The sequence below is a fragment of the Salvia miltiorrhiza genome, chromosome 2 (genome assembly GCF_028751815.1).
Source record: "Salvia miltiorrhiza cultivar Shanhuang (shh) chromosome 2, IMPLAD_Smil_shh, whole genome shotgun sequence".
Taxonomy (NCBI): Eukaryota; Viridiplantae; Streptophyta; class Magnoliopsida; order Lamiales; family Lamiaceae; genus Salvia; species Salvia miltiorrhiza.
Window position 1 is genome coordinate 22,174,777 of NC_080388.1, and position 18,699 is coordinate 22,193,475.

The window sequence follows — 18,699 nt, forward strand, 5'->3', positions numbered from 1 at the left end:
GGGTAAACAGGTTTTGCGGGTATGGATAGTAAGTATCCAAACTCATACCCACGAACTAAATTGATAGTAAATTACAACCACAAAACTATCCGTGGATATCAAATGATATCCAAACCCACCTTAATAGGTTCGGGTTTTCGCGGATATCCGTTACCCGCGGGTAAATTGTCATCCCTAGTTACAACCAAAAAAAGAAAAAAATTCACTCGCACTCTAGCTCATAGGGTGAGTCAAATCCCTGATCTATTAGTTGGAGGAGAAACGTCTTACCAATAGACTGTGATTCATTGTCACAAAATAATTTAATAATAAAGAGTATAAAAATAAATATTTCATCATAGAGGGAAATATAAAGTTGATTGTTGAAAATGAAAATTTAAAAATTCTGCATTTCAACTCTACGAATTGCAGTTGGAGATACTCTAATATAATATGTATGTACCTATAAAGGCATAGTATGTACCTATAAAGGCATAAACCCTTTCCCCTCCAAAAATTCCTAAAACCCTAACCCCTTGATCGGCTGAACAATGAGAGAACCTAAATCCAGGAAATTCAAGCTCCAGAAACGCCTCACAGAAGTCCAAGAAATTGAGCTCCTCGAATCATGGATTGATTCGTGCAAACCCGACTCCGGCTCTAACCCGCTGTCCCTTTCTCCACCGTCGAAGAAGTCGCCTATCGGCAGGCTTCCTGACGGCTCCTTTTCTCCCTATGCCGGCGCCGACAAGTTTTTCCAACTGCCGCTATCGAAGAGGACCAAGGATGGCTTGGTCGCCTCTGGTTTCTCGAAGATGACCGACATTCAGAAGGCTTCTCTACCCCACTCCCTCTGCGGCAGAGATATCTTGGGAGCTGCTAAAACTGGCTCCGGGAAGACTCTGGCGTTCGTTATCCCGGTAAGTTATTAATCCATATTTCTTTAAAGACTAATGAATTCTACAATATTGAATTAAACAAATTTTCGTCGTTTTCGAATTATCTGATGATCCATTGATCCTTAAATGTAAACTGATAGTACTAGTTTCTTTATCTCACCTTTCAAACAAATAATTCTACTCTCAATAAGTGAAGAAATAAAAACATCTTGATTTTCCAGCTCAATCTCACGTGAAATCTCCCTTGGGATCTGACGCGTTCTGCAATAATGTGTCACAATATGTGAAAATACCCGACTTGTCTTTATTTTCTTGATTTTTGGTATGAGCTGAAGCCTGAAAATAATCCTATAAAATGAATTAAGGGATTCAAAGTCTAAAGGCGGTTATCTCTTAACCACTCTCATTTGTCTTTCTTTTTTCTTTTCTGCTTTGAGTTGAGATATTTGATCTAATCAAAAAGTGATTTTAGGGATATTCAAAGTTTAAACTGGTAGCTCTCTTATTCAGTTAAATTCTTGAAAAAATTGTTTGGGCGAAACAAATTACAAAAAAAAAAAAAAAACTTGCAGATAGGTAGAGGTTGACCATTCATTCTTGAAGGCATTCCAGCAAGGGGTCAATAATGTGTTAAACATGCTGTCTTTATTAATATCTAAGTCTAAGCTACGAAATGTCAAGAGCTACCTCGCTTTTTGGGTGGCATTATCTAGAATTTGCATTGATCTGTTATCTTCTATTTTCTTGTGTTTTTATGATATTTTTTTAGTTCACGAAAATTGAAGTCCATTCATTCGTGAAAATCTGTTGTGTATTGTTCATCAGGTTTTAGAGAAGTTATATCGAGCTAGATGGGGTCCAGAGGATGGGGTTGGATGCATAATCATGTCTCCTACAAGGGAATTAGCTGACCAGCTTTTTGAAGTTCTAAAAAACGTAGGAAGGCACCATGGATTTAGTGCTGGACTTCTAATTGGTGGTCGTAAAGATGTTGATGATGAGAAAGAGCGTATAAACGAGTTGAACATTTTAGTCTGTACTCCCGGAAGACTTCTCCAACACATGGATGAAACTCCAAATTTTGAATGCTCACAACTTCAGGTCTTTCTTTCGACAAATTTGCTTATTTTGATTTCTCTTTTCATCCATTGTGGTTTTATGTTGTGTTATAGGATTTACTGACGGTTTTATGTTGTGTTATAGGATTTACTGATGGGGTGGATTCTTTTTTAAAATTATTGGATGAAATGTCTTCAGCTTTGTGCTTGCCTCCGATGACTGTTTTGTTATGGAGCAAGTAAAAGTGAATAATGATTTTAGGTTGTTTCTTTCTCAACTCTAGGGGCTCGTTTGGTCCGGTTGGGTAGGGTGTATAATCTATATCTTGTTTGGTACAAAACACATGGCCCTTATAAATAAAAAGCCCGAAATATTATAAAGATTTGGGTGATTCTATATACCATCTGGGGAGATGGTATACGTAACCAGTAATAACTTTATATTATATATCACACCTTATCCCATGCCACGTACCAAACGAGCCCTAGGTGTCTTACTTCTAATTAATTTTTGTGTCTTCAAGTTTTTCTTGTAGTTGCCTACTTGTGTGTGCTATTTTCATTTGTTTTCCCTCGCTGTTACCTTTTATTAGGTAACATTTTCTGCTGTAATTTTTTCCTCATCTCCATTGAAACTTGTGCTGTGGATTCAAGCTTCTCACAATTTTGCAGTGTTGATCATGTGTGTGTAATGCACCATATTCTTACATTTATATTCTCTTTTTGGTACTAAAGATATCCAACAGTTTTACTTGTATTTAGCTAGGTTGTGGGGATGATTAGATGACTAAGAGGTACTCTAGTTATTGTTTAAATGAGCTTTTGCCTTTGTTGTGCTTATGTTAGCTGCCTGCATAAAGTTTGGGGTTTGTTGTGCTTATGCTAGCTGCCTGCATAAAGTTTGGGGTTTCTGATTGCTGGGTCCATTTATTTTCCCATTTAAGTCAATTGTGGAACAGATGTCAGCAGTTTCTGACTTAAGTTTCCTTGTCGGTGAACAGGTGTTAGTTCTTGATGAGGCAGATCGTATTCTTGATGTGGGATTCAAGAAAGAATTAAATGCTATAATATCTCAATTACCAAAACAAAGACAAACCTTTCTTTTCTCAGCCACGCAAACAAAGTCTGTTCAAGATCTTGCAAGACTCAGTCTAAAAGACCCAGAGTATCTTAGCGTGCATGAGGAGTCTACTACTGCTACTCCGAATCGTTTGGACCAGACTGCTATGATTGTTCCCCTTGACCAAAAGCTTGACATGCTTTGGAGTTTTATAAGGACACACCTCAATTCAAGAATTTTGGTGTTTCTTTCGAGCTGCAAGCAGGTAACTTTTCAATTTATTTCTCAATAGGTAAGTTTTCAATTTATTTCTCAATAGTTAGAGAGCTGATAGTTGAAATTTAATTGTGTCACTAAATTTTCAGTATCTAGACATGCGATTTTATGTCCATCGCTATAGTTTACAAAAGGTCATTTACCTCTTATTACCAGGGAGATGCATTGAATTTTGTCTAGTTTTTATATGTATCATCTCTATCCCCTCTTCGCCCGGGATTTATGGTTGCATAGTTGATATTATTTTGCAGTCTACCATTTACATATGTACTCCAAATCTTAGTTGATTATAGATTACTGAAGCTTATCTGCATTTATAATAAGTTAACGAGCTGTCCTTTGGACCTTCATTCTTTTTTGGTTTATTTTTGTATCAAAACAGGTAAAATTTGTGCATGAAGCTTTCAAGAAACTCCGACCAGGAATTCCGTTGAAATGTCTTCATGGAAGGATGAAGCAAGACGGACGTATGGGAATCTATGCATCATTCTGTGAGCAGCGGTCCGTTTTGTTTTGCACTGATGTTGCATCTAGAGGCCTTGATTTCAACAAGGCTGTTGACTGGGTTGTTCAGGTTGGACTTCGCCACATCCCCCAAAATTATATTCCAAAGTCTATTCAGCAATTCAAGTTTTACTACTTTTCAGTAATAAAGTGCACTGTTAGAGTTCTGAACCATAGATTTGATTACGTATGCACTTCCAGGTAGATTGCCCAGAAGACGTTGCTTCTTACATACACAGAGTTGGGAGAACTGCTCGTTACCATTCGGGTGGAAGATCTGTCTTATTCCTTGCCCCCTCAGAGACAAAGATGCTTGACAATTTGCAAGAAAAAAAGATTCCTATTCGGATCATTAAGGTCTGTCATGTTTTCCAATGTTCTCCGAAGTTGATTACATGAGTTATCCACTGGTCTCTTTAATTGACAAAGCAACTGCTTTTGTTTTATTTATTTTATATAAATTGGGTTAAGTAAACCAAATTGTTTTCCTATGTCCATTGCAAATTTGCAACTCATGAAAATGACTAAATTATTGCATCATTCCTTGCAGGCAAATACAAAAAGATTGGAATCTGTTTCTGGTTCATTGGCAGCTTTGTTAGTCAAGTATCCTAATCTACAGAGTCTGGCTCAGAGAGCCTTCATTACTTATTTGAAGTCCATCCATAAACAACGCGATAAAGACATTTTTGATGTCACTAAACTTCCAATTGATGAATATTCTGCATCAATAGGTCTTCCCCTGACTCCCAGAGTTCGGTTTCTAAAACAAAAAGTTAAGGGTAAAAAAGTTTCTGAAGATCTTGCCCTGGTGCCAGAAAGCCATTCTGATGTAAATCCTTCTGAACTCTTAAGAGGAACTACGAATGCTGTGAGGCCGGAGAAAGCAGAAATTGAATTGGAAGAGAGTTTTCTTTTGGAAAAGAAAGCACAGCCTTTAGGGGATGAAAATGTAACTGATATTAGGGATGATATGTAAGTTGTCGTCATTATTTTGAATTATGTTCACATGTTTGAATTTCATTACTTCTACTTCAGTTCAAAAATTATAACGGGTGCTGTTCTGGTCGTGGGTGGAGAAAGTCACTGTATTCTTGTCTGCCTTTTCTTTTCACATTACTTCACTTGAGAAATATTACATTTAAAGGTATTCTTGCTTTATAGTTTTTCTGGTATTTTTCATTTCATAAGTTTGAGGTTTTCGTCTCTGGTTGTTACTGTAGGTCTGCTACAAGGGTCTTAAAGAAAAAGAAGTTGAAGATCAATGTGCACAGACCTGTGGGTACTAGGGTTGTATTTGATGATGAAGGCAACACCTTACCACCTCTTGCAACACTAGCTGACTCCAATACTGGATCTGATTCCGTCAAGCTGGACAAGGACAAAGGTAGATCTGATGCTTCCATGTGTTTTTGTTGCCTTGCAATATGCTGTTTCGAAGAGAAAAAAGTTAATATTCTTATTTGGCTTTCCAGTTTTACAATTCTAAACTATATGCTGGGGTATATCTAGTTTTGGGCTAAGATTGATATCAGGCCTTATGCTCCTCCAAGGCTTCCGATATTTTGCCCAGTTTGTGTGGAGATTCAAGGATGGTTTGAACATCCGTGAAACTTCACCTGAAAAATTCATGAAAACAATTAATTAATGTATAAATTTTTTCGAACTCTATAATGGTCCCTGTCCCATCTTGCAGTAAGTCAACGATATGCAGAGTTGAGAGAAATGATGAAATTGGTTGACAAGGAAGATAAAGCCTTGGAACACAAGCGTCGGAAAGAAAAGCGTATCAAGCAAAAGATGAAGTTGAAAAGAGGTAGAGAAGATGATGATGATGATGCAGTTAGTGAAGATGATCTATCTGGTTCAGACGGAGAAGCGACTATAAACAGACCAAATAAAAAGGGCAAGAAATATTTCAACAGTGATAGTGATAATGATGACGACGAGAGGAGGAAAGGCGAGAACAGCACAACTCCGATTACACTGGCGGAGCAAGAAGAACTGGCTCTTAAACTGCTCAGTTCAATGCAATAATAGAAATGAGGGCCGATTTTATAATGATTGTTGTATGCTGTGAGAAGTAGAAATTTAAACTTTATATTTTCCTGCCTAAAGAGTAATACTATGCTCAAGGCAACAAATTTTGTGGTGCAGGTTTCCTTTGTAGAAGGGTGCTTCATTATTAACGTTACAAAATTAATTTAATCTTTGACTGTATAGTTTTACACTATTATTTAACAACTATATATAGGCAGGAGACCTCATGGTTAACTATTGAATTATGTTGGATGTTTTTCTGGTCAAGATGAGACCTTTCGGAGGCTTTTAAGCTTTTATTATTATTATTATTATTATTATTATTATTATTATTATTATTATTATTATTTGTTCTAAGCTGCTCGTTATAATTTATTTTTGGTTCAGACACATTAAAAGTGGCGTGGCTTCCCCTTTGTTAGACGATGGAATTAGCATGTGCCTTAAGATTTGATCATTCAATCTCTTGAATATTTAACTAATTTTTCTTTTCTCCGTATATATCACTAATGTTCTTTTCAACTCAATCATAGTGTAGGCACACGATTTTTTACTAAATATTTATTGATTTTATATTTTATTTATTTTGAAAATCTTATGAAATTTAATATAAATATGATATATTATTGATAAAGATATTACCATATTACAAAGATAGAGATCAATTTCTTTGGCAGCAAGTCAAATCTTAATATTGATATATATCAATCTTCAAGAGCCAATAGGATCGTGTCACGTCAGCCCTAGGCCCATAATCATGTGGGCTCGGGCCCAAAGTCTGACTCTTCCTACAATTATAAATAGGGGGTCTCTATATCAGTTCTAAACACACCAAATCATAATTCAAGAGCTCAAGAATTGGAGAAGAATTCTCGACAACAAACTTCTCTCCAATATTCAAGGTGTCCCATCAAGGTTCAAGGCGTTTTTCGTGGAAGCAGCCCAAAGCTCAAGTCAAGCTCAACGTTTGACTCAGAAATAAGGCGAAGGCCCTCTGCATCAACGTTATAAAGCACAAAGCTCAAGATTCAAGGATTCTTCGTGGAAACAGCCCAAAGCTCAAATCAACCCCAACTTTCTATCCATAAATAAGGCGTAGGCCCTCTGCATCAACGTTCTAAAGCCCAAAGCCTCAAGTCAAACCCAACGTTTATTCTGAAAACAAGACGAAGGCTCTCCACATCAACATCATAAAACTCAAAGATCAAGTCCAAGAAGATTGGAGGCATATTTCTCCAACAAATCTCAAAGGCTACTCAAAGACCATCAAGAATCAACTTGAAGAGAAGAATCAGAGGATCAATTAGAGATAGCAACCCGCACAAATACATTTGATCTACAAATATTAAAGTTGTAACCAATTTTGTATTTATTAAATTAAATGCATAAATTTGTGTTTACACATAGTTATCTTTTTAATTTAACAATGATCACTTCAAACACCACCAACAACAATACTACATATAATTATTTTATTATTCTCAAACAAAAAGCTAAAAAAAAACTTACATTCCATTTTTGAAGAATAAAGAATCAAGAAGAGGGACCTACATGTTCTCCCTTATAATAACAGAAATTTAGATCACCACAAGCTTCAAACGATGCACCAGACAACAAAGCCCTACTTCCAATTAACAAATAAGCATACTCTCCTCACGTGCGACATTGCAGTAAATTGACCATAGGAAGAATGCTTGAGGAAGAAAATAAAATCATATCGCGGGAACGAATGCTTGAGAAAGAAAACAAAACCTAACTCTTATGATTTTTCTCTAAACGACGTCGTTCATGATTTATGTAAAAAGACGTCATTTCAAATTTAAACAAATTAATAAAAGAATGCAAGAAAATTTGTCATATCAGCAAAATAAATTGACATGTGTGCAATACTTTACACGTCACTGCATGTAAGTCGTTGAATTACTTGTCGGTGTCAAAAATAAAAAAATGCGCTAAGTTCATATATTTGTGAGTAGAAGAAAAAATCATGTTATGTTGGAGTTAATTTTTAAACTCATAAACTTCCCTAGTTTTATGGGATTTAGTTATATTATTTTGCTTTCTTCACGTGTTTGTTTTGTAGGATTTTGAGGTTGCAAAAAACGTTGGTTGAATATCTCTACAATGGAGTAGCTTAGAGATAAAGGAGAGAGAAAGAAGAGTGTAGGTAGTTTGTTCCTACAAACATGGAGACTTGGTCTAACCCTAACCTCCTCAACGCCCACTTTGTGTAAACCTAGTTGCCACGTTTTGAAGCTTGTGGAGTAAGTTGAAGAAATTTATAAAAGCTGAGGAAGAGTCCTCATAAGTTGTGGAAGCTGAGAGAGAAAAAGTCTGTCTCTCGTATGAGTGTTGCTCTGCATGTTCAGTTGACATATCATGTAACACTCGTTGTTTATATAAGGCTTCAGAGATTAGCTTTTGAGCTGAGTTTTGTAGTTTAGTGTGAGAGTGTCTGTTGTTCATTACCTTGTCCTTGTAAAGGTAGTGAACTTGGTTTGTACGTCATTCTCATTTTAGTGAAGTCTTGTCATAGGGCCTCTACAAGTTATGCTTTATAACTTGTAGAAAATTTATCTCTTTAGGGTACGTTTACTTTTATAGATAAATTTATCATTGAAAAATGAGGGATAACAAAAATTTATACCTTTAAATGCCTCCTTTCTTTTCCCACATTTTATACAAAAGAGAAGTTCACAATTTTTCCTTCCTTATTTTCACTTCAAGGAGGGATTAAAATTAATAATTGATCAAATTAAAATTCTAAAAAATATGTATAAAATTGTAAAAGATAAGGATAAAGATGTGGGTCCATGTTCAAAAAAGAAAGGTGTCATATTTTTGGTGGACACCCGAAATGAAAAAAGTGTCATACTTTTCGTGGACGGAGTGAGTAATTACTATGAATTATTAAACTCAAATTATAATAATTAATAATTAAGGGGTTAATGCCCATAAATCCCATAACTATTTGTGTTTTCGCATTTTGCATCAGTTTCAAAATTTCTGCCATAGTATATCCCAACTAAGCATCCGAGCGGTTTTTGCATCCGGCGAAGAATTCCGGCGACTTAACTTAATCTATGTGTCAAATTTTTTTATGACAAGATGAAATAAAGTCCACGTGGCTTAAATTGGTTGACGTGTCAATTACATGGATTATTTGTTTATCTATTAAATGATGTGGCTTCCAAAACCCTCAAAAGGATGTGGCTTCCCTTCCGGGGAGAAGCTGTCGGCCGGGTCTTCCCTTCCGGCGAGAAGCTGTCGGCCGAGTCACCAGTCGACCGCTCTCTCTCCAGCGAGATTGTGACCCTCAACCTCCATCTCTCTCCCAGCCCCAAAAGAAAACCCTAGATCCCCAAATTCCACCATTCTCCTTCAGTTACCGGCGACCGCACAGCTATAGAGCCGCCACCGCCGCCTAACCCTTGCCACCCCTCTGTTGTGGCTCTCCACTGCTGAACCCCGACCACCGTCGCTCGTATCTCGAGCGGTAGTGCCGCCCCCTTTATCTCCTCTCTAAACTCCGGCGAGAAGCCACCCAATGGAGCACCCCTGCCCTCAGATGAACAGCAGCAACAACTGAGCCACCGTCGTGTACCCGAGCCGTTACTCAACCGGCCCCTCCAGCTTCTTCGTCTCCTAGCCTCACCAGATCTAGCCGAGTCTAAATCGCCTTGACTTGGGCCGAGTCCCGAGCGAGTCGGGCCAGCATGAGTGTCTTGTAGTTCTTCTCCGACATTTCGCCGATTGACAACCATCCATGGGTGGAGGTCAAAACTGAAGGCAGAATGGAAAGAAATCGTCGGCCTCCCGTGGTGTACCACGTGCGTTGAGGACAGTACGCTTCTGGAATTATGCGAGAACAAGCCGCCCTGGGTCTTGGAAATCATGGCAGATGCAGCGAGGAAATTGGGGTTGGAGTTGATTGGGAGTGTTTTGGAGAGCGTGGAGGCCGCGAAAACAGAGAAACGTGTGAAGAAGACGAAACAAAGTCGTTTCATGTTTAATAATTTCAATTAAATATGAGGCAAAACGACGTCGCTTTGATTATCGAAATTAAGTGACACATAGATAAGTCCGGCTGCCAAGTCAGCTTCAATTTTGCCGGAAAACTACATAGAATGCAAAAATCGCTCTAATGCTTAGTTGGGATATACTGTGGCAGAAATTTTAAAACTGGTGCAAAACGCGAAAACACAAATAGTTATGGGATTTATGGGCATTAACCCCAATAATTAATTATTATTAATTAAATTATTAGAGTTTTGTTCACTAGAGAGTTGATCTTAGGAGATGATATATTGAATATAATTCCACATTTGATGAAGCTCTCTCAAGCTTTAGACGAAATAATGCTTATAACTCAATTTTAATTTTTTGTGTTTCAGATGAGATAATGCTCCCAAGTAAGAGGTGGCATGTTAAACTCCAGACGAGACGACTATAACTCAATTATGGTCTTTCAACACGAGTTAGTTATAGTCTTTTAAATTCATATAAAATAATGCTCAAAACTCAATTATGGTATTTCAAGTTCTAAATAAGATGATGTTGAGAATTCAATTACTCCCTCCGTCCTTATAAAAAAAATATCCATTTCTAAATGGTAAGGAATTTAATAAAGTAATTGAATGTGTGGTGAGTAAAGTAAGGATCCCACTTTATTGTGAATGGAAAACTTATCAAAAATAGAATGGACACGTTTTATGTGGACGGGCGAAAATGACAAATTTAAAACATTTTATGAGACGTAGGGAGTATGATCTTTCAAGTTCTAGACGAGATGATACTCATAAGTTAAAGTTGGTCTGTCAAGCTCCAGGTGAGATGATTCCATAACTTAATTATAGTTTTGCAAACTCTCAACAAGATGTTGTTCACAAGTAAGTTATTGCCTTTCTTTAAGCTCTAGACGATATGATACCCAAAAGTTAGATGTGGCATTTCAAGCTTAATAAGAGATGATATTTAAAAATCTAAAGCACAAAATTCAGATGTGATATTTCAAGCTCCAGACGAGATGATTTTCAAAAGTTTAGATCCACCATCTAATAAATTTTGTTTTATAGATTTTATTCTACACACCGTATGCCACGACTTTTATGTGAAGTATTAGTCATATTTTCTTAATGACTATAACGTTCATTCGTGCGATGCACGACGAATATCGAAATTAAATGACATGTTTAAATAATAAAAAATATTAAATAAAATTTAAATATAAACAAATAAAAATATGTTTAATAATAAAATAAAATAAAATAAAATAATCTACATCAATTACTCAATAAAATCTTGAATTTCAAACGTATATTTTCAACTTTGTATAAAGTATAAAGATAATTATAGTTATTAAATAAATTTAAATTATTTGATAATGAAAATTGTATTACACATCATCATCATCATCATCATCATAGAGTATTAAGCGTCATAATAAATAAATTAATATTTTCATACAAAATATAAATAAAAAGTTGTAAATGTTAAGGAAGAGAGAAAAAATAAAATATTTTAATTTTTAATTTTTTCATAATTTTTTTATTTTAAATTCATTTTTGATGTTTTTTTATACCATATTAAAGATCTTCTCACAAACTTAAATTTAAGATGTAGTATATTAAGTTTATTTTTCATGTATTAAATTTGATGATGTTTAAAAAAAATTAGAGAGAAAAATAGTGAAAGAAGAGAGAGAGAGAAAAAATGGAGGGAAAAATTGAAGGGAAAAACTCCTCTTTTATATATTATTATATGAGGTATTGGCCTGTAAATACTAGAATTTTTCCAATTTTCTAGTTTTGCACATGAATTTTAAAATCTACCTATAAATACCCGAACTTTGTATTCTTTCTAATTTTGCACCCAACGAATTTTAATCCACAAATCGTTGCTAACATGGTAGCCAGATTGACATCTCAAATCTACAATTTCATGTTCTAAATCTCACATTGACAACAAACTTCTCTGTTTCGTTATGAATTTCAAACTTTCCTCTCAATCTGACTGCCATCTCATTAACGATTTGAGGGTAAAAATTCGTCGGGTGCAAAATCAGAAAAAATACAAAGTTCGGGTATTTATAGGCAAATTTTAAAGTTGAGGTGCAAAACCAGAAAATGCAAAAAGTTCGGGTATTTATAGGCTAATACCCCTATTTATATAGATATAGATTAGTGTGTAACCCGTCGAAATTCGACGGAAAACCGCTTTATATAGTAATTATCATTGTACATTATTTTCTTTATAGCATATGAAATAGTCTTTATATAAATTATTTTTAAGTTTTAATTTTATTTGACCAAAATAAATTGTTGGTACAGTTCAGGCTATTATAATCTCAACAACTTTCGCCAGTTATATACTCCCTCCGTCCCCCAAGTAACTTCCTAATAGGGGACGATACATGTTTTATGGAAAATTTGTTAAGTGTATTGGTAGTGGAGAAAAAATGTTATAATTAGCATTGAAAGTGGTGAAAATGTATTATAATTAGTATTGAGAAATGTGAAAAGTTAAAAAGTAACAATAAATAAAAGAGTTAATTGCCGCTAAATCCACATATTTTTTGGTTTTGGGGTTTTTTACTATGACCAAATTTTTTTACTTAAAAATACATGAATTGAAAAATTGATAGTGAATTTTTCCCGCATTCTTTTTTCCCCCAAATTAAATCCGAGCTGAGAGTTGGAAAGCCAGCGTGTACTAATCGTCCGATTATTGAAACGACGTCGTTTGACATTCAACTAAAACAACGTCGTTTGACATTCATAATTACGCATTCATTAATTTATAATTTACATGTATGATGTGTCTCGAAATAAATAGATAAAAGAGGCATCCGATTAATTAACTATAGTTTAATTAAAACAAAAAAAAATCAACTAATAATGACATAAAAATAAAAGTTAATTGTATTAAATTAATTTTCCGCCAAAATCAGAAGCTGAAATTGTTGTTTGTAAGAGTCCTTTTGCAGCTACAACTACTGCGATCACTATATATACCCATGGTGAATTAATTTCTGCCATTAATTAATGTGGAGAAAATCTAGTAACTTAAGATTTCTCCTGCATTTTTATCTCCTGGCGCCAAGAAAAATCCAAGCCCATCACCAATCTCTACGTACAACAACATTGCGCATGCTTTGGTTTGCCTCATAATTTGCATTCGTTGAAGCATGACTGGATAATAGATATGAGATGGATATATAGAGTATATTTTATCAACGCGGACAGGGGCGGAGCCAGGCCCCTAAAGACAGGGGGGGCAAAACATGATAAAAAGAGAAGAGACGTAATTTTTACAATAATTCCCTACGATTACTCATATTCTGAAAGCGACGTAATATCAACTCATTGTCAATTGTCTCAAAAATTTCTTTCTCAATATAAGTAACTAAATAATTATTCATCCAACGATCACCCATTCGATTTCGAAGCCGGCTTTTGACAATCTTTATGGCAGAAAAAGCTCTTTCCACTATTCAGTGACAGGAACTTATTCTTGAGGAGCTTTTTCTATTTGACTTGCCTCTTCATTCGTATTTGATGATTTTCTTATAATAAATCTGTCTATTGCTATTTGATGACAAATTAATTAAAACATTTAGAGTTAATAGCCGAAAAATACACGAACTATCACTGAATTTGCATATTGCACATGACCTTCAAAAATAGCTCTACAATACATCACCTTTTAATTTAATCGTGATTTGTACACGACGAAAGTTCCGATTACTCTTAAGTTTGACCGGCGATGATGTGGACAGTATTTAACATTACATGGTAGCCACGTGGGCAAAACAATGTTGTTTTGCCCAGAAATTAAATTTTCTTCTCTTCTCTCTCCTTCTTCCATCTTCTCTCAAATCTCTGTTCTCTCTCTTCTCTCAAATCTCATGCACACACTCACATACATGCACACCCTCTCACATCCTCACACCCACGTCGGAGTTCCTCCCATCCACGCCGTCTGCTTCCCTTCGCCGGCGATCGTCTCCCTCTTTCGGCCGGAACATCAGCCTAACAGCCACCGCCGCAGCCGCTCTTCCCTTTTCCAGATCTGGCGCCTCCCAACCGCCTCATCTCTCCCCCCTCTCTTTCTCGGCCAGGTCAGCACCGGCAGTAGCGTCGCCGCTGCTACTCCCCGCAAATCTGTTCATCCCTCTCTCGGCTCTTCCCATCAGAGTCCACCGCTGCGAAAGCTCCATCTCCCTCGGCCTCTCTTCTCTTCTGACGGCGACGAGGCCGCCGGTTACCTCTCCCTATCCCAGTGTCATCGACGTCCTCTTCTCTCTCTCTAATCTGTTTCTCCACCTTCAAATCTCCAATCTCTGAATTTTTGGGTGGATTTGATGTTTGTAGATTTACATATCTAGGGTTTTTTTGTGTGGCTGAGGATTTGGGGATTTTCATTTTGATTTGCAGATCTGTGGTGGTGTTGCGGCGGTGATGTTGTGGTGGCCGGAGATTCGTGACCACCTGGCACACCTGCAGCCGGCGGTTGGTCGGGGGCGTGAAGCAGCAACAATTTTTTCTTTTTATTTTTATTTATTTAAAAAAGCTTGACAAAACGACGCCGTTTTACATGATTACCGGTGCGTCCGCGTCTGCAAATTCCGGGAGACACGTCATCTAAGATTTTAGAGATGGTCAACGCATGTGCAAATTGCAATTAAATCAAAAGGTGGTGTATTGTGGAGCTATTTTTGAAGGTCATGTGCAATATGCAAATTCAGTGATAGTTCGTGTATTTTTCGGCTATTAACCAAAAAATTTAACAATACTATGTAATAACAAAAAAAAAAAGTATTTAAAGTAGTTGATTTTGTATACCTTGTAATCCTCAAGTTGAAAAATTGATTGTAAAGATGAAAGAATTCTCAACTTGTTGATGAATATTTTTTTTCCATTTTTATTACAGTAGAAGACAGACAGAGACAGAACATAACCTAGAGTGAAAATACGGTAATTTATAAGAAGAGAATACCGTTTCATATTTTCTTTTGATAAAAGGAAACTTGTGGAAAAAGATAACCACAATTTCTCTTTCATATATATCTTTTATTTATTTATTTGTATCTTCCTCTCTGTAAGGTGTATGACCAAAAAAAAAGAAATCAAATTTTATTAAGTCCATTTGCCAATCACACGTGATTGCCCCTTTTTCCTCAAATTTTTGGTGGGGCAAAAATATACATATTTTTATAATTATACATATATACATATACTAAAAAAAAATTTAGGAGGGGCAATTGCCCCACTAACCTATAAGGTACGTAGCTCCGCCCCTGAACGCGGATGAGGACAATAGACATGAGAAGAAGTTGGATAATTGTTTTGAGCACACCAACATTAATATTCTTTTTCAGTGTGAATTTATAATTTTTTTCGATAAATTTAAAACTAAAATGAATTAATTTTTTAATGAAATAAATTGAATGAGGAAAATGACATAAGATGATATAACAGTTTAAGATTTTTTTTTTTAAGAAAGTAAATGATTTTTTTAATAATTCAATGAAAAATGAAATTATTTTGAATTGACATTTTCTCATTCTTGCTTTCACGATTCATAAAAAAAATCGATCATCTTCATAAGTTCAAATTGTAATAACGAATTTAATTGTATTCTAAATTTTTTATTCCTGCTCAACTCGTATTTTCTACTGAAAAATTATGAAGTTGATAACAAATGTAGTAAACCACTTGTCTTGATTGAGAGCTGCTACTCTATAATGTCCTCAAAATTTTAAAGGTGAAAATTTAAACTTTTATGTTTGTGCATGCGAGTGACAAATAACTTTTAATAAACTAATTTGATCGCATATAATATTAATATTATGAATTATTTTGTTTAAACAATTATAATTTAGAATATTTAGATATTTTTGCCCCTTCCATATCAGAGAATATACACTCATATAGTCATATTGAGTAATGAAATTCAATTTTCGGCCACCCATCTGAAAAATACAAATTATGGTTATTTTTTACAATTTTGGTCCAAAATACCCTTGACCCCGCGAATCCTACTCTAGTTATCCCAACCTCGTACACATGACTCTCCCTTTGTCTCTTAAATGCCCCTTGCCCCCGCGAATCCTACTCTACCCATCCCAACGCAGTTGTTAAATCTGTAATACATACATTTACTAAATACTCCATACATCCCCTAGAAACATACATTCGCCATGACCACTCAATGAGGCCCTTCACAGCTCGAAGAACATGCGGATTTCTCCTACTAGCTCTTGATTTATCTGAATTCCCATGTCGTTTAGTCTTTACCTCTGCCTGCACCACTAAAACAAAACAATGGTGTTGCGGCAGTGTGGGGGAATCATGTAAACAACGAATCAAAATTTGTCGACTTATCAAGACCAAACTTTATTCCTCAGCAGCAACAACATTATGAATATTAATACAATGAGACCAATTTTCCGTATATGGAGGTTCCAGCATTCATCCTAAAACACCTAGTGGATGGACTCGAATTTATACGAGGTCGTCCTAGGGTGGTAAGGTGACTCAAGTCGTCTCACAAGGAAGACTTAGCAGGGCTCTAATCGTGTTGCTCACAAGAAACTGAAAGGAAACCTAAACACTCTAATCGGGTAATTGGGTCTGTCACTATCTCGCTCTCTAATCACCAAAGCATAAACAGAAGGAGCAATACACATTAACTAATGCAGTAGAAAAGAACAACTTAAGAACACAAGGATTAAACAAGAAAACTATCAACTAGGGTTTCAATCTCGAACTCTAAACCAAACGAACTTAAACTCATGATCAACAATAATTAATTATTATCTAGGCAAGAAACTAAATCAAGCATCAAGTTCAAATCCAAGAAAACTTCAATCACCATAAAAGAGATTATTAAATATTCACCAATAAGATAAATCCGGAAGCAACAATAGCAATCCAACGATTCACGTAAATCATCAAGATCCAACGTCGACAATCTCAAATCATCACATTCATCAAAGCATAAACGAAGGAATTCAAATAACCAATGATGCAAATAAACTAAGAGAATCGAAATGAGTTCTTACTAAACGTAGCAATCCATGGAAAACCAATCCGATGAAATGTTAATTGACATCCAAAGCGATCCAATGAATCCACAAACGAAAGTAAATGTTTGAAACTCTAAAAACCTTAGGAAAAATGTGGAAAATCGCCCTAGAGGCTGCTGTGTTCGAGAGTATGAAATAAAACCCTAAAAATCGGTTTTTATATGCTGAAACGTAACTGCCGGAATTGCACAGGGGCGGCGGCCGCCGTGAGACGGCGCCGCCGTGAGGGTGCTTCGCAGTTTCCTTCAAAGAAGAGCACGGCCCGCGCCGTAGGGCTGCGGTCGCCGTCTGAGCGGCGGCCGTGAGTCTGCTTCCGAAAATCGCTCGAAACGATGCTGAAAATGCTAAACGACACACGAATCCTGCACACGACAATAATACACCAAAACGATCATCGAGCACGTGAAAAATAAGGCAAAGGGGTATAAAAAATGCTCGAATGCACGGTAGAAACACTCGCAAATACTGCCTAAAAATGAGGTAAACAACCCCCCCACACTTCAATCCTTGCTTGTCCTCAAGCAACAAACACAAAATCGAAAGGAAACCCACCAGCGATTCTTCTCACCAAGCAACACAAGCCAATCCAAGTCCTTCAAGAAATCAATGTCCCCCAATCAAGTGTTCAAAGCTAAGATTTAAAAGTGCAACATCAAGGTGATACAACTCAATCCGATCAGACCCAATTCTCCGCTAAGGGTGAATTTCCTAATGCAATTTCCTTTACAATCATGTCTCATTCCTTTTTCATATTCTTTCACTTTTCACATTACACTTCTCTTTTTTTTTTTGGGTCAAGTTATTTTCGCTCTTAATAGATGGGCCATAATTCACGAGATTGCACTTTTGGAGGTGATCCAAAATGTTCTCGTGTGGTTTCCCATGCTCATAATGAAATCATTAGAGGAGCAGAGACCCAGACTATCAGAAACTCAACAACCAACCAAACAATTCAAAACAGAGACAGATATTAGGAAATTGCACTGAAAACACTCCCCTTAGCTTCTACCGGACAAATCACGTCAAGAGTTGCTCATCAGGGTGTTGCACCAAAACCTTAAACTACTTACACTTCGTTGGGAACAAATCAATCAGGAAAACAAGGACAACAAACCAAACAGACACAATCCAGAATCGCCAGTGAATCACCATCAATCATGTGATGTACTTAAAAACATGCAAGAAAACAATAGGAGGGGACCATTCGCCCCAAGACAAGCAAACAGGACACCACAACCAAGCATGCAACGTAGTGATAACACATCAAAAACTCCGCATGCAGCACAATCAACAACACCACCAAGACAAAACCATAAAACCCCCACAACGCATAAATAACGCCCCTCCCCCACAGAGAAAGACGTGCACTGTCCTCAAGGCACAAAAAGAGAAAGTTTAAGAACATCCCTGGATAGGAGTGTAGCCAACACGGCGACGGCGGTAGAGAGGGCGGCGACCACAACCTGTAAAACGAGCAACCATAAAAACCCACAAAAGAGGACAGCATAAAACAAGAAAGAAAAGAAAGCAAAGAAAATATGTACAAAAGTGGGTAAAAGGGACGCTCAGTTGGGGCCCCGAGGGGGGCCCGGGGGAGGGTGCCAAAACTGGTCCTGGTTCTGCAAGGAGAAGGGGGCCCACTGCCTATCGAGGTCGGCGATGTAGTAGTTGGTGTTAGTGAGGCCCTGGTTGGCGTCGGTGAGGCCCTGGTTGTAATGGGCAAACCGAGCATCATATGCCGACACTTGGTCACGCAAACGCGTGACGTCCTCGCCGATGGTATTGACACGGCCA

At 36.7% G+C, this 18,699-nt stretch overlaps 1 protein-coding gene across 1 annotated transcript; it reads left to right on the forward strand.

Annotated features, from left to right (window-relative positions):
- Window positions 1-392: 392 nt before the first annotated feature.
- Window positions 393-6,004, forward strand: LOC131011579 (DEAD-box ATP-dependent RNA helicase 32). The gene is made up of 8 exons (XM_057939351.1): window positions 393-899; window positions 1,704-1,979; window positions 2,938-3,261; window positions 3,655-3,846; window positions 3,978-4,133; window positions 4,327-4,751; window positions 5,000-5,163; window positions 5,473-6,004. The coding sequence occupies exons 1-8, from the start codon at window positions 531-533 to the stop codon at window positions 5,811-5,813; spliced, it is 2,247 nt and encodes a 748-aa protein (XP_057795334.1). The 5' UTR covers window positions 393-530; the 3' UTR covers window positions 5,814-6,004.
- The last annotated feature ends 12,695 nt before the right edge of the window (window positions 6,005-18,699 follow it).

Bases quoted from the DNA above. Each gene is read 5' to 3' on its own strand.
- LOC131011579 (XM_057939351.1), top strand. From the start codon at position 531: ATGAGAGAACCTAAATCCAGGAAATTCAAGCTCCAGAAACGCCTCACA. The intron at 1,980-2,937 runs GTCTTTCTTTCG...GTCGGTGAACAG, and splicing joins TTGAATGCTCACAACTTCAG to GTGTTAGTTCTTGATGAGGC. The intron at 3,262-3,654 runs GTAACTTTTCAA...GTATCAAAACAG, and splicing joins TTCTTTCGAGCTGCAAGCAG to GTAAAATTTGTGCATGAAGC.